This window comes from Archocentrus centrarchus, chromosome 19 (genome assembly GCF_007364275.1).
Source record: "Archocentrus centrarchus isolate MPI-CPG fArcCen1 chromosome 19, fArcCen1, whole genome shotgun sequence".
Classification (NCBI taxonomy): Eukaryota; Metazoa; Chordata; class Actinopteri; order Cichliformes; family Cichlidae; genus Archocentrus; species Archocentrus centrarchus.
Genome location: NC_044364.1, coordinates 26,498,152 through 26,525,480, shown reverse-complemented (window position 1 = coordinate 26,525,480; position 27,329 = coordinate 26,498,152). Strand labels below are relative to the sequence as shown.

Genomic DNA, 27,329 nt, shown 5'->3' with positions numbered 1-27,329 from the left:
GACCTGTAATTTTGTGTTCGAGAGCTTCCAGGGATTCATGCCACCTAAATATTCTACTGCCAGGAGGCTGAGGGGGAGCACCGCTGTAATCTGGTTTCTTTCCACAGTCCAGAGACATGCATGTTAGGTTCACTGGTGATTCTAAATTGGCTGTGAGGTGCATAGTTGTCTCTCTGTATTAGCACTGCAACAGCCTGCTGACCAGTCCAGGGTGTACCCAGCCTCCTAGGATAAGCTCCAGGATTGGATAATGCAGTTAAGAAAATGGAGTGATGGATAAACACTGTCCATATTTTATAATTAGCGACATTCAATAATTTCTAGAGCCTTCTTCTTGAACTTTGTTACAAAAACTTTTATCCCAGCTGCAAAATGAAGTGTGGCATGCTCTCAGGCTATGACAGAAAGAATCACAAACCCATTGAAATATAGATTTTATTTTTTTTTTTAAAAAGAAAAAAGGATAAAATCAGTCAGTCATTTTACTATATATGAACAAAGTCTCCTTCTTTACTTTGTAGAAATGATGGAAACACTGCATAGCTTTTTCTGCACTGATTTAATTTTTAAAAAAAAATAATAAAAAGCACATTTTAAATACACACACATTCCCTGATTTGAGAGTTTTTGGTTTCTTTACCTTCCCTCCACCTCAGACCATGTGTCCTCTTTAGAAGTACATCCATGCAGTCGAGTGACAATAAATCTCAGCGGAGTCCCTCGTGGTCAGAGAGAAATTCAGGTGTGGTGGATTAACAAGCAGGTGAGTCCAAACTGAAGCAATAACCTCGTTCAACTCTTACGGTAATGAATACAAACTGCTGTTTCACATTGAAGGCACTGAAAGTCCAGTATTATGATTTAAAACGCAAACAAGAAAATAAATTAAATACTTAATGTCATAAATCTGTAGCAGTGAGCTTAAAGCCACAGTTAGTGAATCCTTTCCCTTTTCATTCCACAGTAAAACACACAGACTCAGATTATTCCCTCAGAAAAAAAAAAGGACCTCAGTCACTGCCAGCAGTGCTCTGACCATCTCTGCAGGGTGGGGATATTTTAAGCACATTGCCAACCTGATTCCAATCTTGCCAACATGTTGTGTCACACAATACTAACTTCTGATATGTGATATGATCTAAAATTCTCTGTTTTTGTGGTTTGCTGGTTTAAAGGTGGGTAGACTGCATGAAAGTCAGTTTGCAGTCCCAACTTCAGTTAGCAGCAGTAACAGAAAGGCTCACAGGAAAGCTAAATATCACTGAATTACAGACCAGAGACTGTGGAGGTAAAGGAGAAAAATAACCTTTTACAATAGAAAATCAATGCCCCTCAAGAATGCATGACTATTATTGTCTTTACAGTGTAAAGCCCCTTGAGGTGACTTATTGTGATTTGGTGCTATATAAATACTATGTGTATTAGTGCTTCAGACACTGACTTCATTATTTGAAACAATTACAGAATTAACCCATATATGACAGAAAGTAAGAAGTCCAACTGTATTTCTTACAGTCTGAACCACAGTGTATAGCAGATCATTTGGTCCAGACCAGCAGCCCTTAATCCAAAATATGTTTTCACCTTTTAACTTTTTTTTTTATTAGGATAACAGAACCTATTTTCCTAACAGTAGCCAAAACAAAGCTTCCCATGATAGATAAACATTCTTTAAATGTTAATTAGCAAAACAAATCATTGTTGAACAAATCTTCACCCTGAACAATAACAGTTGTCCTTTAAAAAAAATAATTCTCATTTCCTCCTTGAAAACATTTTTTTCCTTTCAGGAAGCTGTGAAATGTCATTTTGATATGCGCAGAATCAGTACATCTTGTTTCTCTTATGCTCTGGCGACTCGTGTGCAGACAGCGATGTGATGCATTTTCTGGTCATCTTCATTTAGTTGCGCATGTAGAGCCGTATGAGGCCGGCCTTGTGCAGCTGCTGCCACAGATCCATTTCCATACGCAGGTCGTGGTTGGCATAAAAACCCACAGGGTGATAGCTGCTGTCGTAATAATGGTCAGAGTAGTTCTTGTAGTCTGGGGTCATGAAGCCATACGCGCTTACCTTCATCAAAAAAAAAAAAAAAAAAAAAAAAAAAAAAGGACAAATAAATGACCAAAATCTGACACCTGGTGACCTGCAAACTCCTGCTGCAAAATCAAAGCTTACATGTTGTGACTTGACCCTCTCGGCTTATTTTCATTCCCTCGAGTTGAGAAACAGGTTTTCACAGAGAAAACATGCAATTAACCAGACAGGGAATCTGTGTGTAAATCATGCAGCTGACACAGTAAAGAATAAGAACGCATCTCTGTGGCTGTCTGACGCACAGCAATTTATCAGAGATGCAGTACAAGCTTCCACATAACAGCTGCTCAAAGTCAAAACAGCCTTCGGGGGCAAGTGCAACCTCGTCTCACCACACAAACAGTTGAGTGATGGTAACGTACCTGATCGCAGGTGTGCAGCGCTGCCAGCAGCATCGTGGCACCAGTTGATGGACGGTAAATGTATTTATATTTGGTTTTCAGAGTATTTGATCTAAGGAATCTGAAATCAGAAGATCACAACATGAATAAAGCTGTTGTGAGAGCTTTAGGAACTGAAATTTCACACGCAGAAATAGATCAACACCCCCCGAGTCACAGTAACTGTCAGAATGCTTGAAGTACAGGTCGAAGAGGATTAGCTGCAATCTTCAATTCCAGCTTATTAATTAATCAAAGACCCAGACAAAGCTTTAATTCTTTTGAAAGCCTGACTCTTAGTCTTGTGCATCCTAATTGGGAAAATCAAAAACCTGTTTTATTTCTTATTATCTATCGTCCACCTGGTCCTTACTCAGAGTTTCTGTCTGATTTTTCAGACTTTTTTATCTGATTTAGTGCTCAGTTCAGATAAAATAATTATAGTGGGGCACCTGGGTGGCTTAGTGGTGAAGCCAGCGACCACATACATATGCCGCGTTGCGGTGCGGGCGGCGCGGGTTCGCGTCCCGGCCTGTTGCCAATTTGCCTGCGTGTCTTCCCCTGTATCTTTCCCCCATTTCCTGTCTCTTTCCACTTTCACAAAAAAGCCGCTGTGGCTAAAAAAAAAAAAAAAAACTAATTATAGTGGGTGATTTTAACACCCATGTAGATGCTGAAAATGACGGCATCAACACTGCATTTAATCTACTCTTAGATTCAATTGGCTTCCCTCAAAATGTAAAGGAGCCCACCCACCACTTTAATCGTACTCTGGATCTTGTCCTGACATATGGCATTGAAACTGAAGACTTAACAGTATTCCCTGAAAGCCCCCTCCTGTCTGATCATTTCTTAGTAACAGTTACATTTACTTTAATGGATTACACAGCAGTGGGGAATAAGTTTTATTACAGTAGAAGTCTTTCTGAAAGTGCTGTAACTAAGTTTAAGGATCTAATTCCTTCATTGTTATGCTCTTCAGTGCCAACACAGTGCAGAGCAGCTACCTAAACTCTGCTCCCAGTGAGGTCGATTATCTCGTCAATAGTTTTACATCCTCACTGCGTATAACTTTGGATACTGTGGCTCCTCTGAAAAGGAAAGCTTCAAATCAGAAGTGCCTGACTCCGTGGTATAATTCGCAAACACACAGCTTAAAGCAGATAACCCGAAAGCTGGAGAGGGAATGGCGTCTTACTAAATTAGAAGATGCTCATTTAGCCTGGAAAAAGAGTTTGTTGCGCTATAAAAAAGCCCTCCGTAAAGCTAGGACATCTTACTATTCATCATTAATTGAAGAAAATAAGAACAACCCCAGGTTTGTTTTCAGCACTGTAGCCAGGCTGACAAAGAGTCAGAGCTCTGTAGAGCCGAGTATTCCTTTCACTTTAACTAGTAGTGACTTCATGGATTTCTTTACAAATAAAATTTTAGACATTAGAGAAAAAATTATTCATAACCATTTCAAAGATTTATCTTCATTTTCAGCTGCTTTCAGCACTGCTGATATTTGTTTAGACTCTTTCGCTCCAGTTGATCTTTCGGAGTTAACTTCAATAGTTACTTCCTCCAAAGCAGCAACATGTTTATTAGATCCCATTCCTACTAGACTGTTCAAAGAAGTCTTTCCAATTATTGATGCTTCTATCTTAAAAATGATTAATCTGTCTTTATTAGTTGGCTATGTACCACAGACCTTCAAGGTGGCTGTAATTAAACCGCTACTTAAAAAGCCATCACTTGACCCAGCTGTCTTAGCTAATTATAGGCCAATCTCCAACCTTCCTTTTCTCTCAAAGACTCTTGAAAGAGTAGTTGTAAAACAGCTAACTGATCATCTGCAGAGGAACGGTTTATTTAAAGAGTTTCAGTCAGGTTTCAGAATTCATCACAGTACAGAAACAGCATTAGTGAAGGTTACCAATGATCTTCTTACAGCCACTGACAGTGGACTCATCTCTGTACTTGTCCTGTTGGACCTCAGTGCAGCTTTGATACTGTTGACCATAACATTTTATTACAGAGATTAGAGCATACTATAGGTATTAAAGGTACTGCACTGCAGTGGTTTGAATCATATTTATCTAATAGACTCCAATTTGTTCATGGAAATGGGGAGTCTTCTTCAGACAGTAAGGTTAATTATGGAGTTCCACAGGGTTCTGTGCTAGGACCAATTTTATTTACATTATACATGCTTCCCTTAGGCAGTATTATTAGAAAGCATTGCATCAATTTTCATTGTTATGCAGATGATACTCAGCTTTACCTATCAATGAAGCCAGATGACACACATCAATTAGCTAAACTGCATGAATGTCCTAAAGACATTAAGGCCTGGATGACCTCTATTTTCCTGCTTCTAAATTCAGATAAAACTGAAGTTCTTGTACTCGGCCCCACAAATCTTAGAAACATGGTGTCAAACCAGATACTTACTCTGGATGGCATTACTTTGGCCTCCAGTAACACTGTGAGAAATCTTGGAGTCATTTTTGACCAGGATATGTCCTTCAATGCACATATTAAACAAATATGTAGGACTGCTTTTTTGCATTTGCACAATATTTCTAAAATTAGAAACATCCTTTCTCAGAGCGATGCTGAAAAGCTAATTCATGCATTTATTACTTCTAGGGTGGACTATTGTAATTAATTATTATCAGGCTGTCCTAAAAGCTCCCTGAAAAGCCTTCAGCTGATCCAAAATGCTGCAGCTAGAGTACTGACAGGGACTAGAAAGAGAGAGCATATTTCTCCCATATTGGCTTCTCGTCATTGGCTCCCTGTTAAATCTAGAATAGAATTTAAAATTCTTCTCCTCACCTACAAGGTCTTGAATAATCAGACACCATCTTATCTCAAAGACCTTAAAGTCCCATATCACCCAGACTGCTGGCTTACTTGTGGTTCCTAGGATGCTTTAGAGTAGAATGGGAGGCAGAGCCTTCAGCTTTCAGGCCCCTCTTCTGTGGAACCAGCTCCCAGCTTGGATTCAGGAGACAGACACCCTCTCTATTTTTCAGATTAGACTTAGACAAGCTTATAGTTAGGGCTGGATCAGATGACCCTGAACCATCCCTTAGTTATGCTGCTATAGGCCTAGGCTGCTGGGGGTTCCCATAATGCACTGTTTCTTTTCATTCACCTTATTTACTTTGTTTATACTCCACTCTGCATTTAATCATTAATTGTTATTAATCTCTGGCTCTTTTCCACAGCATGTCTTTCTCTCCCCTCAGCCCAACTGGTCATGGCAGATGACCCCCCCCCCCCCCGATCCTGGTTCTGCTGGAGGTTTCTTCCTGTTAAAAGGGAGTTTTTCCTTCCCACTGTCGCCAAGTGCTACTCATAGGGGGTCGTTTTGACTGTTGGGTTTTCTCTGTATTATTGTAGGGTCTTTACCCACAATACAAAGCGCCTTGAGGTGACTGTTTGCTGTGATTTGGCGCTATATAAATAAAATTGAATTGAATTGAATCTGTGGCCCTCTGTGGCTGCATAGGGAGCTTCTCTCAGCAGCTCCCTCTGTTTTCAGCTTCTGCTTCTCCTTTAATCTCAGTTACAGATTTGGAAACGTGAGCATCGCTTTCATGAGTGAGAATCTGCTCACCTGTTTCTGAGGTAGCGGATGAAGTCAGGGTGGTACATCTTCAACTTGTCTGCTGACACATCCTCTCCAAAATACTTCATTGGACTGTAAAGGAAATATGACATTATAAAAACACAAACACTGTAGAGAATAATTTTTCTACAGAGACATGAGAATATGTACAGTGCCTTGCGAAAGTATTCGGCCCCCTTGAACTTTTCAACCTTTTGCCACATTTCAGGCTTCAAACAAAGATATAAAATTTAAATTTTTTGTGAAGAATCAACAACAAGTGGGACACAATCGTGAAATGGAATGAAATTTATTGGATGTGTCAAACTTTTTTAACAAATAAAAAACTGAAAAGTGGGGCGTGCAATATTATTCGGCCCCCTTGCGTTAATACTTTGTAGCGCCACCTTTTTCTGCAATTACAGCTGCATGTCACTTGGGGTATGTCTCTATCAGTTTTGCACATTGAGAGACTGAACTTCTTGCCCATTCTTCCTTGCAAAACATCTCGAGCTCAGTGAGGTTGGATGGAGTGTGTTTGTGAACAGCAGTCTTCAGCTCTTTCCACAGATTCTCGATTGGATTCAGGTCTGGACTTTGACTTGGCCGTTCCAACACCTGGATACGTTTATTTGTGAACCATTCCATTGTAGATTTGGCTTCATGTTTTGGATCATTGTCTTGTTGGAAGATAAATCTCCATCCCAGTCTCAGGTCTCTTGTAGACTCCAACAGGTTTTCTTCCAGAATGGTCCTGTATTTGGCCCCAACCATCTTCCCATCAATTTTGACCATCTTCCCTGTCCCTGCTGACTAAAAGCAGGCCCAAACCATGATGCTGCCACCATCATGTTTGACAGTAGAGATGGTGTGTTCAGGGTGATGAGCAGTGTTGCTTTTACGCCAAACATATCGTTTTGCATTGTGGTCAAACAGTTCGATTTTGGTTTCATCTGACCAGAGCACCTTCTTCCACATGTTTGGTGTGTCTCCCAGGTGGCTTGTGGCAAACTTTAAACGAGACTTATTATGGATATCTTTGAGAAATGGCTTTCTTCTTGCCACTCTTCCATAAAGGCCAGATTTGTGCAGTGTACAACTGATTGTTGTCCTATGGACAGACTCTCCCACCTCAGCTGTAGATATCTGCAGTTCATCCAGAGTGATATGGGCCTCTTGGCTGCATCTCTGATCAGTCTTCTCCTTGTTTGAGATGAAAGTTTAGAGGGACGGCCGGTCTTGGTAGATTTGCAGTGGTCCGATACTCCTTCCATTTCAATATGATTGCTTGCACAGTGCTCCTTGAGATGTTTAAAGCTTGGGAAATCTTTTTGTATCCAAATCCAGCTTTGAACTTCTCCACAACAGTATCTCGGACCTGCCTGGTGTGTTCCTTGGTCTTCATGATGCTCTCTCCGCTTTGAACAGAACCCTGAGACTATCACAGAGCAGGTGCATTTATACGGAGACTTGATTACACACAGGTGGATTCTATTTATCATCATCAGTCATTTGGGACAACACTGGATCATTCAGAGATCCTCACTGAACTTCTGGAGTGAGTTTGCTGCACTGAAAGTAAAGGGGCCGAATAATATTGCACGCCCCACTTTTCAGTTTTTTTATTTGTTAAAAAAGTTTGACACATTACAATAAATTTCATTCTGAATACTTTCGCAAGGCACTGTAATTAATTACACATTCACAGTTTTATGTAATTAATTTACTCTCTTCTGTGTTTTAAGCTCCAACAACTGATGACCTTCCTGTGCAGGACGGTGGCTCCCATTTTTTTATTAATATTTTTATTATTTAAATCTGGCTTCTTGTGAGCAAAATGCAAAAAAAAAAAAAAAAAAGTGCCTCAAGACTTTTGTGCAGTACTACAGCCATGTGTATAAAGACTTTTAAAGAGTCTGTGACCAAATATCAGCTATAAGAGTGAGTTTCTTTGAGTCTGTTCATTAAATTTTAGTGGAAGAAGTAAAACAAGCAAAAGTCTGAATTCAACTGAAGTAACTATCCTAAATAACGACACATGAAATTCAGATTCATTAATTGCAAATCATAAATGCGTGAACAAATATTTTCGCCTTCCATCCAAAATGTGTGTGTCTTTTTTTTTTATATTTCACCAAAATGCTGGAGTAGCCAACAGGATACGGGCACTCCTTGGGCCTTGATACTGAGTTTAAATAAATAATCTAATAAATACAAGTAAGAAGAAAACATGAGTGATGCTGCAGCCTGTAAAGTGCTGCTTACTTCTTGCCCTTCTCACGCCCGCTCTCAACTAGCGTGTGTGTTGCTGCTGCTTTCATCAGCAGGTAATCTCGATCATGATCCGGCAGGAAAATGTAGCGCGTTTCCTGTTGAGCAGCAGCAGAGCGTGGCATGACTGGTTTATTAATTCATGTTCTCACTTAATAAAGACAGATGTTTAGTTTCTGTTCTCACCTTAGACACAGGGGGGCCTTCGTACCCAGCACCTGCGTAGCTCTGTATGGAGTTCATTAGAGTATTTGTGGAAAACGTGTAGTGGGTGGTCCGAGACCCCACATCCTGTTCAAAGCCCTTAATAACTGCCCCATTGGTCCTGAAGATCCCAACAATTCAGAAACACATAAGAAGAAAGAAACAAATGGAAACAACAGTAAGTGCTAAATTTAAATCTGACAGAACATCACATTATTTTTGCTATATTTTCATTGCAGAGGGAAATTTCTCTCCACTGAGGAAGCTCCTTATGCAATACGATGAGAACCTACCTGAAGACATAGTGATGACTGTCAATCTCCTTTCCTTTCTGTGAGTTTTTCAGTATCCCTCCATTCCCCACCAAAGCACAGCGTCTGCACTCTGATTTATTGTCGCGAGTCTTCCAGTCATCCAACATCTGCCAGTTAGCAGAAGAGTTGAGGACGGAGAGAGTTTCAACCAGCGCTGTTGGCACAGAAGGACTGATTTAATGTAATTTGTTTAATATTTGTATCTACCCACATTCAGTTATTTGACTGTCCCCAAAGAGCAAAAAGAATCCCAGAGGTTCCATGTGGGCACACAGATTCCATCTCTACTTGATAAGAGTCGTGCATTTCCTCAGTGAAATTATGCGGAAATACTCAGAGTCCTAAGTCTGGATCTGACAGGATGTTTAGACTCATTTTCCTGTTGTCCATATAGTATTTATAGTATTTGTGTAGTTACTGTAAATTTACTGTATTTATATTTTCAAAGACGCTAAGAGTAAGACTTAAAATCTAACAGAATTTGTATCTTTATACATCATTAGCATTTTTATCTTATTTTGAAGAGATTCTTATTTTGATATTTAAGCCCATATGGATCCCATCCATAGAGCAGCTGAAATTGTGTTGGGTCCAGACACAACTGAAAAACTGTTAAATTGAAAAAGATTTAAATTCATGAAATAAATACAAAATTTAGAGCACGGCTGTAAAACAACACATGAGCTTAAAACGTGTTTTTTTTTTTTTTAAAGGGGAGGGGATAAAACAACTGGAGGCCTGCACCAAGGCCCAGTACAAGATAAATAGGGATTATTTTGAATTGTGAATCATCCAAAGCTTCTGTAGTAAAGTCTAAAAATAAACATGTGGAGTTGGAGGAGAGCATATGAAGTTCCACTTGGTTAGAGGAAAATTATATTATAGTTATACAATATAAAAATGTGTAATTACACATTATCCACACATATACGTACACAGGACCATGCTCAAAAGCTTTGTAGTTTTAATCCTTTTTGGGGGGGGGGCTCATGTGTACATACACACACACACACACACACACACACACACAGTGGCAGGAAAAGCTTGGGAATATCCAATAACATTAATGATGGCAGCATACAGGAGGAATTGGTTCACTCAACTAGACAAGATCATCATTAGTTTTATTGAAGAAAAAAAAAAGTGTGTGCGGTCATTAGGAAATCTCACTTTTGAAATCGATCCCTTCCCAGCCATGTGCTCCTGGGTAACGGCTCAGACGCTGGTGTTGTTCACGTGTTGCATGTTTGGCCCACTGCAAAACTGGAATATTTTCCAGAAATCTCTCTCCAAACTCAGTTTTCCCGACCCGATCTCGAATGCTGTCTGAGCAGTCCTGTGTAGAGCAGATAACAGTTGTGTTGTTATCAAACCTTGTGCAGAAACTCTTTTCTTCAGACCAAAATGCAGTTACTGCATGTTCCTAATGATGATTATGAAGTCAACATCATTACTTCACCTTGGCAGGATGTGCAACCTCAATATTAACCTACTAATAAGAGTCTCACTGGGTGCAATTACCCAGTAAGTTCAGAGCAGATAGAGAACAGCGCAGGAGGGATGCTGAAGGTTTCAACCATCAAGAGGCATTATGAAATGTACAGAGGCAGACTTTGATCCATAAAACAAAAGTAGAAGTAACAAGGAAGTATGAAAAAGTTATTGGAGTGAGTGAAAAGCATGCAGGTGTTATCAGAGAAGTGTACTGAGTAGGGATGGCACGATGCCACTTTTTTATGTCCGATACCGATACTTTACATTTGGATACCGATATAAATCCGATATTTAAAATTGATCCAGGCATTTCAAAACATAAAAAAAAAGAAGTCAACAGTCTCTCACACAACAAAATCAAAGTCTTTTAGTTGTCCCACATACAAGACTAAGGGCGGGCAGAGTTTTTAGGCAGTGGCACCAAAGCTCTGGAACTGTTTACCACTCCAGCTCCATTTAGCTGACTCTGTGACATCATTTAAAAAAATAGTTGAAAACTTTTCTGTTTAACCAGGCTTTCTGGTTTCTGACTTTATTTTTATTCTTTTTCTTTTAATATGGTAATGTTATTATTTTTTTAACATAGTGTTTTCTGGGGGTGGGGGGGTGATATTGTGTTTTAATTATTGTACAGCGCTTTTCTGTGAAAAACGCTATATAAATAAACTTTACTTACAACAATAACTATCACCTGAATTCTGTTGCTTTCTATGTGAGAAGGTGATGCTTATGGCATGTTGCAAATTTCATTAGGGCTGCAACTATCGTTTATTTTAGCAATTGTGTATTCTATTTATATTGATTACCCAAGTAACTGGATAAGAAATACTTTTTTCATATTAACAGTTCATCTGCATATTTTAACTTCCGTACTGCAGTTTTTCCCTGTGTGAAACAAACAGGGTGGATGGAGCAGCTACAAAGTTCTCTTTTCTTCACTTACTGATCAGGTGGTTGATGAAGGACCTCCAGCTGTTTTCCAGTAAAGGTTTAATGGAGGTTACAGGGACGAAAAGGCTTCTTTTGGACACTAGAAAAACATTTCCTTCTGCTCCATCTGAGCCGGCTCCGCCTCTTTCCGCTTGTGCAGACAGACTGCACGTAAATCAGCTGACTGCTGCTGTTGTGTCATCAGTGTTCACGTGAAAAACTAGGGGCTGCGTGAGCGCAATCTTGTAATGCTTTATATTTACAAGCATTCTCCTAAATACGTTTTCTCCTAAATACTGCAGGTCTATATTTAGTCACAAATCGGGGATTAAAGTATCAAAAATATTTTGACGGGGAAGGGGTTCTTCCGGTACCGGACGGTCACTAGTGCGAATAGCTGCGCTCTCTAGCAGTATGTCCGGGAGCTTAAGTAGAGAAAAAAAAAATAACAGCTGATTCTCAGCATGGCGGGCACAACACACAAACATGGCAGAGAGCGGTGGAGGTGGAAAAACATGTCAGCGATGATCGCTCAGTGTCAAAGGTAATCTGTCGCAGCGACGGAGGATCTGAGGGGGTTGTTTTCTAACTCCTGATCCCCCACTCCATTCCAGTAGGTGGTGGTAATGCAGCTCTAAGCTGGTTTGGTCAATCGTAAAGTCACAAGAAGAAGAAGACAACTGAGCCCTGTAATGCAGCTAATGTGAGCGAAACGTTATTTAATGTATCGGATTACATTTTTTTTATTTCTTTCCGATATCTGATCCAGTAATTTAGGCCAGTATCGGACCGATACCGATACTGAATATCAGATCGGCGCATCCCTAGTACTGAGCAAAACTAAACACTTAAGATGATATTACTAACCTAGGAACGATAAGCGCTTTAAAAGCCACCCCCTGAGCCTGGATGATACTGTGAACCTACAGGCCGCACCTTGGAGTGATCACACCTACAGTATGTCTTTATAGCACCTATAAGCAACTGATGCGCTACCATGCAGAGCTCTTCATTTCTGGCACACCTCCAGTGCTATAAATAACATTTATAAGTTAAAGCAGTGCAATGAAAGTGCAGCATTTACCTCTAATATGAATGCAGTGGTATAAAAGTACCAAAAGCATGTCCTAAATATAATTAGTTTACTATTTATAAGTGGAAACAAAGAAGTCAGTGAACTACTTTATCTCGATCTTGTCCTCTCCCCCTGGTTGTCTGTCTGTGCAGTCATTAATGATTTAGCCCATTTGAGCCGTCATGTTGGTGATGGCTCAAATCTCGATGGTCTTAATATGTAGACTCTCAACAACAACTTTGTTTTGTATTCTTTGTTCCAGCTGCATACGGTTCCATTTAAATTTATTTTTCTCTGCGGTTGTACAACTTAATTGGCTCTATTTCAGTCAACATGAACATGGTTTTAGTCTACAGTGTGTACATAGCAGGAAATTCACAGGGTGTGAGATGTGCAGAGACTTCGAGCCAGAGATGAGTAATGTTTTAATTAAACCAGTTATACATTTCTTTTTCCTCATTTTACTCAAGGGATCATATGACAACAAAACCTTTGTTTGTTCAGGGTGAGGAAACGTGGGATTCAGGCTCCAAATGATGTGACATTTATTTCGACTAAACATTAACTGGAAAAAAACAGATCCACCCTGTAACCACAGCAGCCACCTTATGACAGCATCTCAACCCATGACTAAAACCAGATGTGTGAGAAAACTTTAACTCAGCATTGCGCAGATAATAAACCAAATCATGTGATAGGCCACACATTTACAGGGTTTAGCTTTTACTACCCACTGCTTTCTTTCCCACCACGGTCTCTCACACTAAAGATTTTGTTTACCATCATTCATTTTATGTGGATTCATGAGTATTAAAGCCTGATATGTATCTGTGTCACAGAGCTTAATTGTTGTTTATTAAAAACCATGAATGAGCCACAGTCTTGCACTGGGTGACCTGTTTCTGCATTACAAGCACGCACGCACACACGCACGCACACACATACACACACATTCATGATTTATTTTTCTAAGATGTATATTTTAGAAAAATAAGACTGATGAGCATAAGCCTGAGAGAGACACAGTGGATTAGTCAGAAGGAGATAAAAACACTAATAACAATGAGTGTTTGGGATTTGTTTACAATGGAAAAAAAAAAAAAAAATTTTTGGCAGTTAATAATTTAGCGTATGAATTACCAAAGTACAACAAGATGGCCCCTAGCCTTTTTTTTTTTTTTTTTTTTGTTTTTTTGTTTTAAAAGTCTTTGGATAACTGTCCAATGCATAGATTTTATATAGAGATAGATGTAACTTCCAGGTCTGAAAAGTGAATGAAATGTGGCTTTAAGCTCCCAGCAGGGCAACATCTTAGGTTAAAACAGCACCAATAATAAAAACAAACAAACAAACAATAAAACAAGTCAAACTTTACATAACCATATGAGGTCAAGGTCATATTCCTGATGACTTTATGTCCTCAGTTGCTAGCTTCAAAGCTTATGGCCATACTACCCTGAGCACAGCTGATCTCATATTATCTTGAAGGCTCAACAGGGTGTGCCAGATTGGACTGTTCTGCATATTTTCCACAGTTTGAATGTTTTCCTACATATGATGTGCAGAGCAACAGGTAAGATTCAGGGCTACATGTAGCACACACAAACAACAAGTGTAACACGGCAACAAAATTAGAGAAAGTGTTTTACAAATTAAGGGATCTACAGATAACCTGTGGTTTGTTGTAACAGCAGAAGAATGGTTCAGAGGCACAAATGTAATTTTGGGAGAAATGCAGTCTCATATGTATCAAAGTAAGGAAAGAGGACAAAACAGGGAATGCTCATTCACTAACAACTTGGTATTGACAAGATGGCAATGGTAACAACTCACAACAGGACTTCACAAACAAGCTCGTGATGTCATAGTGGTAGTGTCCATCTTTCACATGAAGTATATGGGCCAACAAATGGGTCAAAATCTAGATAAGTAGTGTGCTTGAACCAGTAAAGGGCAGCACACACCTTTTCACATGTTCCTACCCTATGAAGTACTGCTGAATATGTTAAGTCTGTAGTGTTTAAAATGCAGGGAAAACACTGGAAGACCCTTTAAGTCTTGGGAAAGGTCCTGGGCAATAGTTCCTAGAGCTAAGATCCACTGGAGTTTGATGAACCTCTTTGGGTCAGTCACCTCAAAAAAAAAAAACAAAACAAAACAAAAAAAACAGCTTGAGTACAGTTAGAGCTTCACGTGTTGAGAATGAACACATTTATTCAGAGCCATAACTTTAACCAGCAGCAATTACATTGCACCGAAACCTAACTGGGAAAACAAGTTAGCTTATATAAATTTCTTGGAGACTCCGATCGCTGGACTAAAAACAGCAAGAATTTCATCACCATTTCTTTGACAGCTGCTGAAATCAGATAAACATTGAGATGCATCTCATACCCATTGAGATGAAATCCAAATAAGCAGGCTGTGTACAGTTAAGGAGAACTCACCGTTTGTGGAGGGATGTCTTCACTCATGTAAAAGTCTCCTATGAAGGGAGGCTCTGTAGGTTTGGCTGCCTCCACAAGCTTCTCTGTGGGTCTTTGTATGTCAATCCTGGCTTTATTCTCTTCTTCAGACCTGGATTTGGAGGTTTCTGCATGTTTGATTGCCTGCACAGGCTTCTCTGTGGCTCTTTTGGTATCGATTCTGGCTTTATCATCATCATCAGACCTGGACTTTGGTATCCCATCATCCAGGACTTGCTTTTGCACTATGTGAGTCTTTAAAGGTGGATGTAAGGTGGAGACTGGAGGCGGGTAGGCCAACTGGTCACTGTTGCTCTGCCTGTTAAGAGGTTTCTCAGAGTCTCGTGAGTTGCTGTGGAGACAGAGCAACACTTAGTTGTGAGCCCAGCAAGACACAGCCGCACATCCATGATATAAAACCCATTTTAATTGTAATTTTTAAAATCCTCCTAAAGAGTCAAAAGACAACTGCAGTTTATTTCAACTTCCAATTAATCCAGTTTAAGAGATTTGAACCCAGAATAAAATATGAACTTCACAAGTTCAAACACATGACCTATGAAAGATTTTAGGATACAAACTGGTTCTTTTTATACATTTTAAAGGTCATTTAAAATGTACACAAAAACATCATTTGCATGCATATCAGTAAATATTACATGCATGAGTTTTGTTTTGCAGAACACCATTTAATCCCAAAACAAGATGTCAAGTTTTTTGTGACACCCTGTTTTGTGGATGTCAAAACAGGGTGTCACCAAAAAAAAAAAAAAAAAAAAAAAGGAAGGTTCCGAGTTTCAGGGATTAATCCTGAAAGTGAAACCAAATCAAAATACCCACATAAATAAACTATTTTCCAGTGAAAATGCTGACTATATGAGAATATTGGACTTTGGATTAAATCTTCATTTGATTAGAAGTCCCAGGTTTTGTTATTATTCATCTATTTGTCCATCCATTTTCATCTGCTTATCCAGGACCAGGTTGAGGGGCCAGCAGCCGAAGCAGAGAAACCTAGACCTGCCTCAGCCCAGCTACCTCCTCCAGCTCATCTGGGGAAACACTGTGGCCTTGCCAGGCCAGACAAGATATACAGGTGCTGGTCATAAAATTTAAATATTATGAAAAAGTTGATTTATTTCAGTAATTCCATTCAAAAAGTGAAACTTGTATATTATATTCATTAATTACACACAGACTGATATATTTCAAATGTTTATTTCTTTTAATTTTGATGATTATAACTGACAACTAGTGAAAACCCCAAATTCAGTATCTCAGAAAATTAGAATATTACTTAAGACCAATGCAAAAAAAGGAATTTTAGAAATGTTGGCCAACTGAAAAGTATGAACATGCACAGCACTCAATACTTAATTGAGGCTCCTTTTGCCTGGATTACTGCAACAATGCAGCGTGGCATGGAGTCGATCAGTCTGTGGCACTGCTCAGGTGTTATGAGAGCCCAGGTTGCTCTGATAGTGGCCTTCAGCTGAATTGTTGGGTCTGGCATATAGCATCTTCTTCTTCACAATATCCCATAGATTTTCTGTGGGGTTAAGGTCAGGCAAGTTTGCTGGCCAATTAAGAACAGGGATACCATGGTCCTTAAAGCAGGTACTAGTAGCTTTGGCACTGTGTGTAGGTGCCAAGTCCTGCTGGAAAATTAAATCTGCATCTCCATAAAGTTGGTCAGTAGCAGGAAGCATGAAGTGCTCTAAAACTTCCTGGTAGACGGCTGCGTTGACCTTGGACCTCAGAAAACACAGTGAACCATCACCAGCACACATGGCGCCCCAAACCATCACTGTGGAAACTTTACACTGGACCTCAAGCAACATGGATTCTGTGTCTCTCCTCTCTTCCTCCAGACTCTGGGTCCTTGATTTCCAAAGGAAATGCAAAATTGACTTTGATCAGAGAACATAAATTTGGAGCACTCAGCAGCAGTCCAGTCCTTTTTATCTTTAGCCCAGGTGAGACACTTCTGAGGCTGTCTCTTGTTCAAGAGTGGCTTGACATAAGGAATGTCTTGCATACGTCTGTGCGTGGTGGTTCTTGAAGCACTGACTCCAGCTGCAGACACACAGATATCTTCAATACTGAACCTTTTCACAATATTCTAATTTTCTGAGATACTGAATTTGGGGTTTTTATTAGTTGTCAGTTATAATCATCAAAATGAAAAGAAATAAACATTTCAAATATATCAGTCTGTGCATAAAGAATGAATATAATATACAAGTTTCACTTTTTGAATGGAATTATTGAAATAAATCAACTTTTTCATGATATTCTAATTTTATGACCAGCACCTGTATATAATCTCTCCAGCATGTCCTGGGTCTGCCCAGGGGCATCCTCCTGGTAGCATGTGCCTAGAACACGTCACCCAAGAGTGTGTCCATGATCTTGTTCTTTCAGTTACTACCCAAAGCTCACAACTACAGGTGTGGGTAGGGGCATAGATCGACCGGTAAATCAACAGCTTAGCTTTGAAACTCAGCTCTCTTTTCTCAACAACTGACCAGTGCAGAGTTCACGTCACTGCAGCCGGAGCCCCAGTATGCCTGTCAATCTCCCGCTGCCCTCTTCCCTCACTCGTGAACAAGACAAAATACTTCAACTCCTCCACTCGGGGCAGCAACTCGTCCCAAATCCCACCTTACTCTTTACTCTTGGTAAATATATTTTTACCTTCTATGTTGTTTACTTGTTTTCCCCACTTTAAAAACTTTCAATTGCAGATTTAAATACATATTTTTCAAAATTTATAAATATATGAAATATAAAACTTTGCAATGATAACAGGTGATTTCTCAGAAGGTTTTATGAACTTACTAAGTCACAAAACCCTCTTTGTGAACAGTTTATAAAATAAAATTAGTGTCACACCCACACTGTGCTGTTAAATAAACCTAATTTATTTATGAAGAACGATATTAAGGATATTAATTTGCTACTGTTAATAGGAGAAACAAAAGTGACACCAAATATTCAAGTCATGAGATCTAAAGGCTTTAATGCTCACAGTAAAACTTCAGCTTTATATTGCCAGTAAAGTCCTGTTAGGGAAATCATGATCATGTGAGAATTATGCAAATTAAACATTTCAGTGTCTTGAACCGCTGTGTGTTTACATCCCGTTATCTCAGGGAACAGAACGTTAGTCATCACCCTGTTTTTATGAGCCTGATGCACCATATGCTGCTGATGTCACTGAGGAGAAAGTAAACATTATGAGGCTGGAAACCAAGGCACAAATTCTATAAAGAAGCTGAATTAAAGTCTGTTGTAAGGTTGAATGTAGATCAAAGGTTGACTCGCAGAGAAAAGCTTGTGTATGTTTTGCATGCTCCAGAAAGCAAAGGCCTAATGATGAGCAAGGCTCCAGGGCAGAAATTTATTGTTTGTCCCCAAAATGACCCCCACTATAAGTGACAGTTTCCCACCCAGAATCAAATCAGGATTGTAGGCTGTGCCTTTGTTCCTTTGAGGGGAAAAAAAGAAAAGGCATTTAGACATTTTTAAATAAAAAATGGAAAAGAAAATGCTCACAAATGTGAATATTTGCTAGTTTTCTTTGAGAATCAAGCATTAACTGACCAATATTTGAAGACTAATGGACACCCAAACCCAAAAGAAGTCTGTGGTGTTTCACAGTCACAGAGCTCAGACAAAAACTCCAAAGAGACACAAAATGACACTAAAATAAAAACTGAGCATAGGATTAGCCCATTCAGACACTGCACAAAATCAAGCTTGAGCCGCGATCCTGATGCATTCAGATGGCAAATCTCATATAGGACAATCTTTTTACACTATTTTAGTCTACCTGTAGTAGCTGAGCATGGAAGCTACTTTGCAGCCCCCTTCCACCCCAGCTCCTCTTTAAGGCTTAATTTATAGCACTGTGTTGAATCCATGCCAGTTTTTTCACATTACTAGCAACACTAGCTAAACTGAACTCATTGTTCAAGAGGTTTAAGCTCAAATTTCAACAGAAGGAGGGACACTCAGGAACTAACTGTACTGTCAGTCACGTCAGAGCAATGAAATCAAGCTAAACTGCACATTTCTACGACAGAATATCAGACTGGGAGAGTTACAGCCTGTTATATTTTAACAGAAGGTTGTACAGTTGTTCTAATCAATTTATTGCGTTTAGACAGCAAACAGAAATCACACCTGTTGCAGTCTGCATCACTGCTGCATGTGCCATCTTTCCTGAGATGATGCACATCAGGCTACACTCCAGTTTATACCAGCATTTCAGCTCCTCTCTCAGTCTTTCAGAGTAGGTTAACCTTCATAATAATGTTATTATTAATCTCTGGCTCTCTTCCACAGTGTGTCTTTTGTCCTGTCTCTCTCCCCTCAGCTCCAACTGGTCGCAGCAGATGACTGCCCCTCCCTGAGCCTGGTTCTGCTGGAGGTTTCTTCCTGTTAAAATGGAGTTTTTCCTTCCCACTGTTACCAAGTGCTGCTCATAGGGGGTCGTCTGATTGTTGAGTTTTCTCTGCATTATTGTAGGGTCTTTACCTTACAATATAAAGCACTTTGAAGTGACTGTTGTGATTTGGTGCTATATAAATAAAACTGAATTGAACTGAAGATTTATTCATTACCCAACACACAGATTTTCACTGAGGCAGCTGTAGTTGGAGCTGTAGTTGGAGCTGTAGCGTAGCGTTGCAGTTAGTCTGGCCCCACCTCTTTGAGCAGACCAGGATACAGTACACCATAATCACAAATGAACTGGACTTTAGGAGTCAAACATGCCTGGCATCAGTACATCTTTAATATATCTGTTGTATTCTATGCTTGTTTTGTATGTATAAATTACTGCAGATGGAAGTAGCAGTCATCTTTCAATTCAAAACAGATCCAAAAAAGACTAAAGCAGCAGTCAGTCATGAAGGAGTCTCAAAGGTGGGAATTGGGCCTTTTATTTCTGTGTGCACAGGGCCCCATTGTGTCTTAATCCATCTGTGTGTATTATGGGATTTTTACTCTTCTGCTCTTTGATATTTCATGTCCCTACATGAGTCTTTCACATTCATTGCTGTCTCTTTATGTGGCCCATTTCTTCTGTTTTAATGTTTGAATTCAGTGATCTTAACCTCCAGTTCCAGATTGAAGCTGCAGCAGGAGAGTGAAGTTTATTCATATGGTGATTTTGTACAAAAGGCATTCAGATCCCAGGACAGCTTTTAAAATCAAAGACCTCTGAGCTTCAAAAGCCCACACTCACCATTTAGTGCCTGAAACAGGCCTCTCAGAAAGAAGTACCCACCCCCCACCCCGGATTTAATGCATCTAATGTGGACGTGCTGCCTTTTTAAACCTGGAGCACTGGCCGGTGTAACAAAGCTTACATTTCACATACATGTGTGTGAGAGACCTCCAGTGAAATAACTCCGAGGGATTTTTTTCATTAGTGCGGCTGGAGCGCTGTGTGGTTCCTTTGTTGAAACTACAATGATACAAGTGAAAAGGGGGGGATAAGTGCTGGTTACAGAAATCTCCTCATACCACTCATGATCTAAGAGTTTAACCCTTCACTGTTTCTCTGCACTGTCTGACCTCAAGTTCAGTGTTTGGACAGTTGTGTCTGAACCTGAATGTCACTACCATTTGGTGTTTAAGAGAGGAAGAGCCACCTTTTCTTTCCCTTCCTTTTTTGGGGGTTAGTTAGCATTTCTAAGAGATTGCAGCACCAGATTTCATTTACAGAATCTCTGAGAAATGCTTAGCGCTGATTCAGGCAGTTTAATTTTCAGACTGGGAACTACAGCAGTTTATCTGAAGGCCTACAGGAGGAAGTGGAGTCCTTAAGACTTTGAGTCATTTAGCTGCCACGTATGATCCCCAACTGTAGCCAAGTATATAGTGCTATATTTTCAGCACACAATATTTATAAATATCCCATTTCCATAGAAACTGTAAATGAACTCAGACAGTGGGGAAGTGAAAGGACACGAGCATCTGATGGACAAACATGAACATTTTTCGTGACTCAACTCAAGAGTTAGCAGAGATATATTCAAGAATCCCCTGGAAATTTTTCCTTTTATAATCATTATAAACATTTGATAAACATCAGATTTTCCCACTTCTCTTTAACAATTAGATTCAGTTACTTTTTAAACAAGCAAACAGGACTCTTAAGCTTAAACCTCAGCCCAAGAGGAGGATGATGCATAGATTTAGTTCACATTTTGAAGGTCACTTATTTTCATAGAATCAGTTCTGACATCTTTGTGTAGATGCAGCATTTTTGAAGACCTTAATTACTAGCAAAAAGATGGTATGGTATTACATTACAGGAAGTTCAGAACTTTACAATTCAGTAAGCTTTAAAGTGTTTTAGAGTTTAAAGACAAAGAAATTTGCCTGTGATGGAACTGATGAAATGAGTTGCATCATGAGAAACAGGAGCAGGCCCAGGATATCTTAGTGTCTCCTACTTACTGTTTAACTTCTTAATCCTGTTACCAGCTGCTTGAATGACGAACAGTACAGACAGATATCAAGTGACTGGTTTCTATTTGTATTATACTCTCCGCTGACATTAATGTAAACATTTAAATGGCTGGTTTTTCAGTGTGTCTATGTACCCAGGATTACAGACATCCTGTCTCATCTGCTAACCCTTGTTCATGAGTACAGAATAATTTGTAATCTAAAATTGCTGGACAGTTACCAATAGTTGAGATCATATTTTGGCAAATGCGTACCTAAAAGAACGTTTGCCTGTATGCAGCAAAAGCCTGCTCCCATGTGATTGTTACTAACAAAGTTTCCAGTACCATAAATCTGAGAGTCTACTTATTCACATGTTGTATGCAAATTAACATATAAATTAATTGGCCTTTGATGTGATTACTGTAATGACAGGATGTAATATGTAGTTATTCTTGCAAAAAAAAAAAAAAAAAAAAAAGATTTTTCCTACTATTTATTGTTGGATGAACCTGTGGAGTGTGTGCAGTAAAAGTTGAAAGTGCGTTTGTATGTATGCATGTTTGAGCATTTATGGCAATAATGGTATGTTATAAAGTCTTCTTGTGCTTTCTTCTAACCTTGCCATTTGGGTTTTCCTTCTGAAGGAAGTGTGTGTGATTGGCGTGATTTTAGTTACAAGCAGTGTTCCAGTTTACGGTTTGAAGGTCAGAAGGTCAGCGGTTCGATTCCTGGCTACTCCAGGCTACATGCCAATGTATCCTTGGGCAAGATACTTAACCCCAAGTTGCTCTCCGACCGTCCCGTCGGAGTATGAATGTGTGTGAATGATAGTTAATTAAAAAGCACTTAGCTTAGCAAACATGGAAGTGCTTGTATGAATGGGAGTGCATGGGTGAATGTAAACATGTTGTAATAGCGCTTTGAGTGCTCATACTGAGTAGAAAAGCGCTATATAAGAACTAGTCCATTTACCATATTTAACTGTTTGTATAACATCTGTGTACCAAACATGTTGTTACTGGATATTGTGCATCACTTTATGGTTGTGTTCTCTGAATGCTTCACAGATTCTTTATCAAAAGTCTTATTATGAAACAGAAGGTACCCTAAACCTGCTCCCTGAGTATCTGTGTTTATTTCAGCTTGATGACTAAAGCATTTTCTTTCATGTTTGTACTGAGAGAGGACAAATGCATGTGCTTCAAATATTGCATTTCCTTCCTGAAGTCTACATTGAATCTAGCTTCCTGCACACCTTTTATTTTGCTCTTCAGCAGGTGAAACACATGATCAGCTAAATCTACATAATTTGTTTAGGATTACTGTCCTGCTGCCATGCCCAAAAACTGAGAGAAGATGTATGAGAAATAGCTACAGGTCAAAACTTCAGCTGGATCTGAGAGTCCAAACAACAACGAGCTGTCGGACATTTTCTGAGTCTGAACTCACCTGCTCGTTCTCTGTATGAAGCTGTAGAGAGGCACCAGAGGCATCTCCAGTGTCAAAGCTAAGACATAGACACACAGGAGGCAGCCGACGGCGAGCGTGCCAAAAAGCAGCCTCTTGTGCAACCCCATCCCCATCATGGTGTGCGCAACTCCGGCTGGCAGCCTGCGTCTGCTCGCCCTGCCCTCCACTCAGCCCGCAGAAACATGAGGAGGAACAGGGTGGAAGCTGAAGAAGAAGCTGTTTCACTCGACAGGGCAGCTAGGAGAAAAGGCAGGGTCCTGGTGTCGATGGTGGGGATTTACCCACAACAGGCTCTGGGCTCCGCTCTGAGCTTCTCTCAACACAACTACAGTGAGAGGCAGATAGAAAGAGAGTGTTGGAACAAGGGCAAACACTCAGGAGGGGAAACTTTATCTTTCAGCGTCCACAGAGTGCCAAATAATCCCTTTTTAATGAAGCCTTTGCCTTCATGCCCCTGAACACAAAGCTCGGAGTCACAATCTTCATCTCCTTTTACATCCTGCTCTTAGTTATCTACCTTCTGCTCTTACACAGAAAAGAGGAAACACTGCAGCTTCATACAACATCAAATATATTGTAAGCAAAGTTTTAAAAGAACAACAAAAAAAATTAAAACCGCAAGCGGTGATATCGGGCCCTCGCACTCCGCGCGCGTCGACCTGTGGCGCTCGTCGACCCGTGCTGCACTCGGAGGTTTTGTGATCGTGATGGGTCTCTAGAAAGTTGAATTCTTTTATAGGAAAAGGTATCTTTTGCTCTCGGCATAGACGCAATGGAATATTTGGGGGTGTGGTCACGGCTCCAGCATGCAAAATAGGGCATGGGTCTGATTGACTTTTTTGATGGGCTGTTTGTCTAGATGATGTGGAGCCAATTTGGTCTCACTGGGTGAAATGCCCTAGGAGGAGTTCATTCAAATAGCAGGCCTGAAAATGGCAAAAATTGACACTTTCAATTGAAGATGCTGGACTTCCTGTAGGGTTTGGAGTATGGCTCCAAGAGACTTTTTTGTATGTCTTAGGATGTTACATGAGTGTGCAAAATTTCAGAGCTGTAGATAAAATGTAACTCAGGGGCTAGCTAAAAAACATGGTATATTATGATATTTAAAGCTGCCAGTAGGGGGCGCTCTAACGTTTATGGACTTTATGCATGTCAATGTGTTCAGGGCAGGAGGCTTATCAAATAGATGAGGATTTTGTAAGGAATGGTGAAAGATATTTCATGTATTTCAGAGCAAAACTAATTCTGTGGACGGTCATACAAATTTTCATTTGCTTCTGTAGGGGGCGCTATTGCGCCTACAGTCTTGAATCTGTAGTTATGGATTCAGCCTGGGTGTGTACATGAGTGATTAAATTTTCAGCCTGATCAGACAAAGCATGTGCGAACAAGTGCACAAAAAATTTTGGTGGTGAGGGAGAAAAACAAAGGCCAAATTTAATGGGCTGGTGTGACAAGGCCGTTTAATATTTTTTAAAGATTTCCACAATAATTGATGGGCTACTTGTGTAGATGATCTGGAGCCAATTTGGTGTCAGTGGGTGAAATGCCCTAGGACGAGTTCGTTCAAATAGCAGGCGTGGAAATCGCAAAAATTGACACCTTCAATTGAAGATGGCCGACTTCCTGTAGGGTTTGGGGTATGGGTCCAAGAGACTTTTTTGTACGTCTTAGGATGTTACATGAGCCTGTACATTTTCATACATGTAGATAAAACGTAGCTCCGGGGCTACTCAAAAAACATGCTATTTTAAGATATTCCGAGCTGCCACTAGGCGGCGCTCTAACGTTTATGGACTTTATGCATATGAATGTGTTCAGGGCAGCATGCTTATCACACCACTGAAGTTTGAGCCAGATTGGGCAAGTTGGCTTTGAGTTACAGCCATTTTTGTGTTCATGGCGAATCATCGAACTTTGCCGTCCCATAAGGGTCACGCCCTTTTGTCAAAAAGTCACAGTTTTAAAAACACAGTAAGTCCAAGTTCTTAAGGCTTTCCAGGTGAAATTTGAGATGGTTCTGCTAAACCACCTTGGAGCTGGACCTCCAAGTGTAAAATATGACATTTCCTGTTCCCACTAGGTGGCGCTGCGACTGATATTAAATATTGTCATATGTATGTGTTCAGGGGGGCACCCTCATCCTACTGGAGAAGTTTGATGCACATTGGATCATGTAGGTATGAATGAGAGGCAATCAAATTTTCATGGCGAATGATCAAAGTTCAAAGGGGCATAAGGACCCCTCCCCCTTGGCAAAAACTCACCATTTTCGAGATTTAGATTCCCCTGGGGGTGTAGGTTAGACAAACCAAATATGAAGATGATAACGTCTAAAACCTCTGAGTTATTAGAAAAAGTGTGAGGGCTGCAAATCGCCAAATTTGCATAATTAATTCAAAATGGCGGACTTCCTGTTGGGTTTAGGGCATGGCTCCAAGAGGATTTTTTGTGCGCCTGGACATGATATACATGTGTATGAAGTTTCATTCATGTACGTGAAACACAGCGGTGGGGCTCCAGTTTAGGGGGCGCTAGCGAGCCATTTGGGCGCGCCCTTGCCCGAGCCCATTAAAATACTTAAATTTTCACCAGGTGTGACGCATGTGCAAAGTTTCATGAGTTTTTGAATATGATAAAGCCCCCAAAAAGCCAATTCATTTGCCTGAATAATAATAATAATAATAAAAAAAAAAAAAAAAAAAAAAATAATAATAATAAACGAAGCAATTACAATAGGGCCTTCGCACAGTTCGTGCTCGGGCCCTAAAAAACCCAAAAAACAAGCACAAACACAGGAAGCCAGGCTCACACACGTGTTTTGGCCAGATGAACATGTTGCTCTAAGTCCCAGCACAAGTTGAAGGCATTAACACTGAGCAGTGAGCAGCTCCCCTCTCAACACCCCTGTGTGAGCATGCTAATAAACTCAGTCTGAGACAAACTAAACTTCTCTCAGGTCTGGAGCTGCTGTTCTTAGTCCAGATCAATTCAATTTTATTTAGATAGCGCCAAATCACAAGTCACCTCAAGACACTTTATGTTGTAAGATAAAGACCCTACAACACTCCTAAACAACTCTGTGAATCTAGAAAAATCAAAATAAGGCTGCTGATGACTGTGTGTGTGTGGGTGTGTGTGTGTGTGAGAGAGAGTGAGAGACAGATTCCTAGGGTTGTGAGAGTCCTGGCTGAGGCTAAATGGGGAATGGAAAGAATGTGATAAACTCCAGCATCTCTGATAACAGATGTAACCCGAGTGAATAAACACTTTTTCTACTTAATAAAACATCTTTAAAGTGATTCAGTAAGTCATAACATGGCTGACAGAGAATTACAGAAAAATATAAAAGAGGAAACAAAAACGCACATGCATCAGACTGTGACCAATCATGACTCAGTCTGTTTTACCCTGAAAGCTCCACGAACACACCAGCAAAAACTGAGGATCCACTCACCAGCAGCAGAGCTCCCGTTTCCTGCGCTCAGTGTTTCCTTTATGGTGCTCACAGTGTAGACATTTTCCTCTAAGTTAGCAGATCTCTCTGTTCATCTACTGTGAAGGCTGCACCGCCAGCCTCGCACTGTATGGGCGGGGCCACTGTGAAATGAGCAACAGCTGCTGGCCAACCCCTGAACTCCGGAGCATGGGCGCGGGGCGGGGGGCGAGCTCACAGACTGCACTGATACAACACAAAGTTCTATCGTGTGGTTAAGCCCACTGCACAACAAGGAAGGCAGTGTGTGTTTCAGGCTTTGTGAGTTTTCTCTGTTCTGTGACGACTTTCTTAGAAAAATAAACTTTCTTAGACGTCTGTCTTAGAAAAAGTGTAAAGCATGAAGCGGCCGGCAGGAAGACGTCTAGTCTTCTTTGTGTCCTCTGAACATCCTTGAGGCTCCTCCTCCACTTTTATTCGGAATGCAGCGACAGGTAATCAATAATCAAACTGATTGACATTACACCTGTGATTCCGTTGCCTTTGTGGTTCCTCCTGCTGTTTTCATGTAGGATTCCCTGTTTTACTTTGAAGGCGAGTTGTGAGAGGGTACACAAGACCAGAGGTGGAAATGAATTTAAAATACTTACTCAAGTATTTATACTCTTTTGTATTTTAGATGCAAATATTGTACTTTTTACTCAGAACCATCATTTTAAAACTATGGTTGATGCTGTGTTATTATAGGTAAACCCAGCATTATATAAGTCATTAAAATTATCTCCAGCTGCGACATTTTTTTTTTTTTTTTTGCATTTTTGGCCACAGCGGCTTTTATGGGCAGTGGAGAGAGACAGGAAATGGGGGAAAGATACAGGGGAGGACACGCAGGCAAACTGCGACATTAAAGTGAGAAACTCATTAACGAATCAATGATTTTCCATTTTCTTCCGCTTATTCAGGGCCGGCTCGCAGGGGCAGGAGCCTAAGCCGAAAAACCCACACCTCCCTCTCTCCAGCCACCTCTTCCAGCTCATCCAGCCTAGCGATATCCTGGGTCTGCCCCGGGGCCTCCTCCAGTTATGAAAATACCTAGAACACCTCACCCAGGGTGACTT

The 27,329-nt window shown here is 40.3% G+C and overlaps 1 protein-coding gene across 1 annotated transcript; it reads right to left on the bottom strand.

The window, feature by feature from the left end:
• Positions 1–508: 508 nt before the first annotated feature.
• st6galnac (ST6 (alpha-N-acetyl-neuraminyl-2,3-beta-galactosyl-1,3)-N-acetylgalactosaminide alpha-2,6-sialyltransferase) lies at positions 509–26,436 on the bottom strand. The gene is made up of 10 exons (XM_030754573.1): positions 26,233–26,436; positions 22,752–23,097; positions 14,817–15,186; positions 10,041–10,206; positions 8,850–9,024; positions 8,539–8,677; positions 8,347–8,450; positions 6,091–6,174; positions 2,460–2,559; positions 509–2,073 (listed from the first exon to the last, which is right to left on the bottom strand). The coding sequence occupies exons 2-10, from the start codon at positions 22,886–22,888 to the stop codon at positions 1,903–1,905; spliced, it is 1,446 nt and encodes a 481-aa protein (XP_030610433.1). The 5' UTR covers positions 22,889–23,097; positions 26,233–26,436; the 3' UTR covers positions 509–1,902.
• Positions 26,437–27,329: the final 893 nt, after the last annotated feature.

What these genes read in the sequence shown, in the direction of transcription:
- st6galnac (XM_030754573.1), bottom strand. Translation starts at nt 22,888, where the DNA reads ATGATGGGGATGGGGTTGCACAAGAGGCTGCTTTTTGGCACGCTCGCC. An exon ending in AGTCATCACTATGTCTTCAG is followed by an intron (nt 8,678 to 8,849) that starts GTAGGTTCTCAT and finishes TGGGATCTTCAG; the next exon opens with GACCAATGGGGCAGTTATTA. An exon ending in GGGCGTGAGAAGGGCAAGAA is followed by an intron (nt 6,175 to 8,346) that starts GTAAGCAGCACT and finishes TTTCCTTTACAG; the next exon opens with TCCAATGAAGTATTTTGGAG.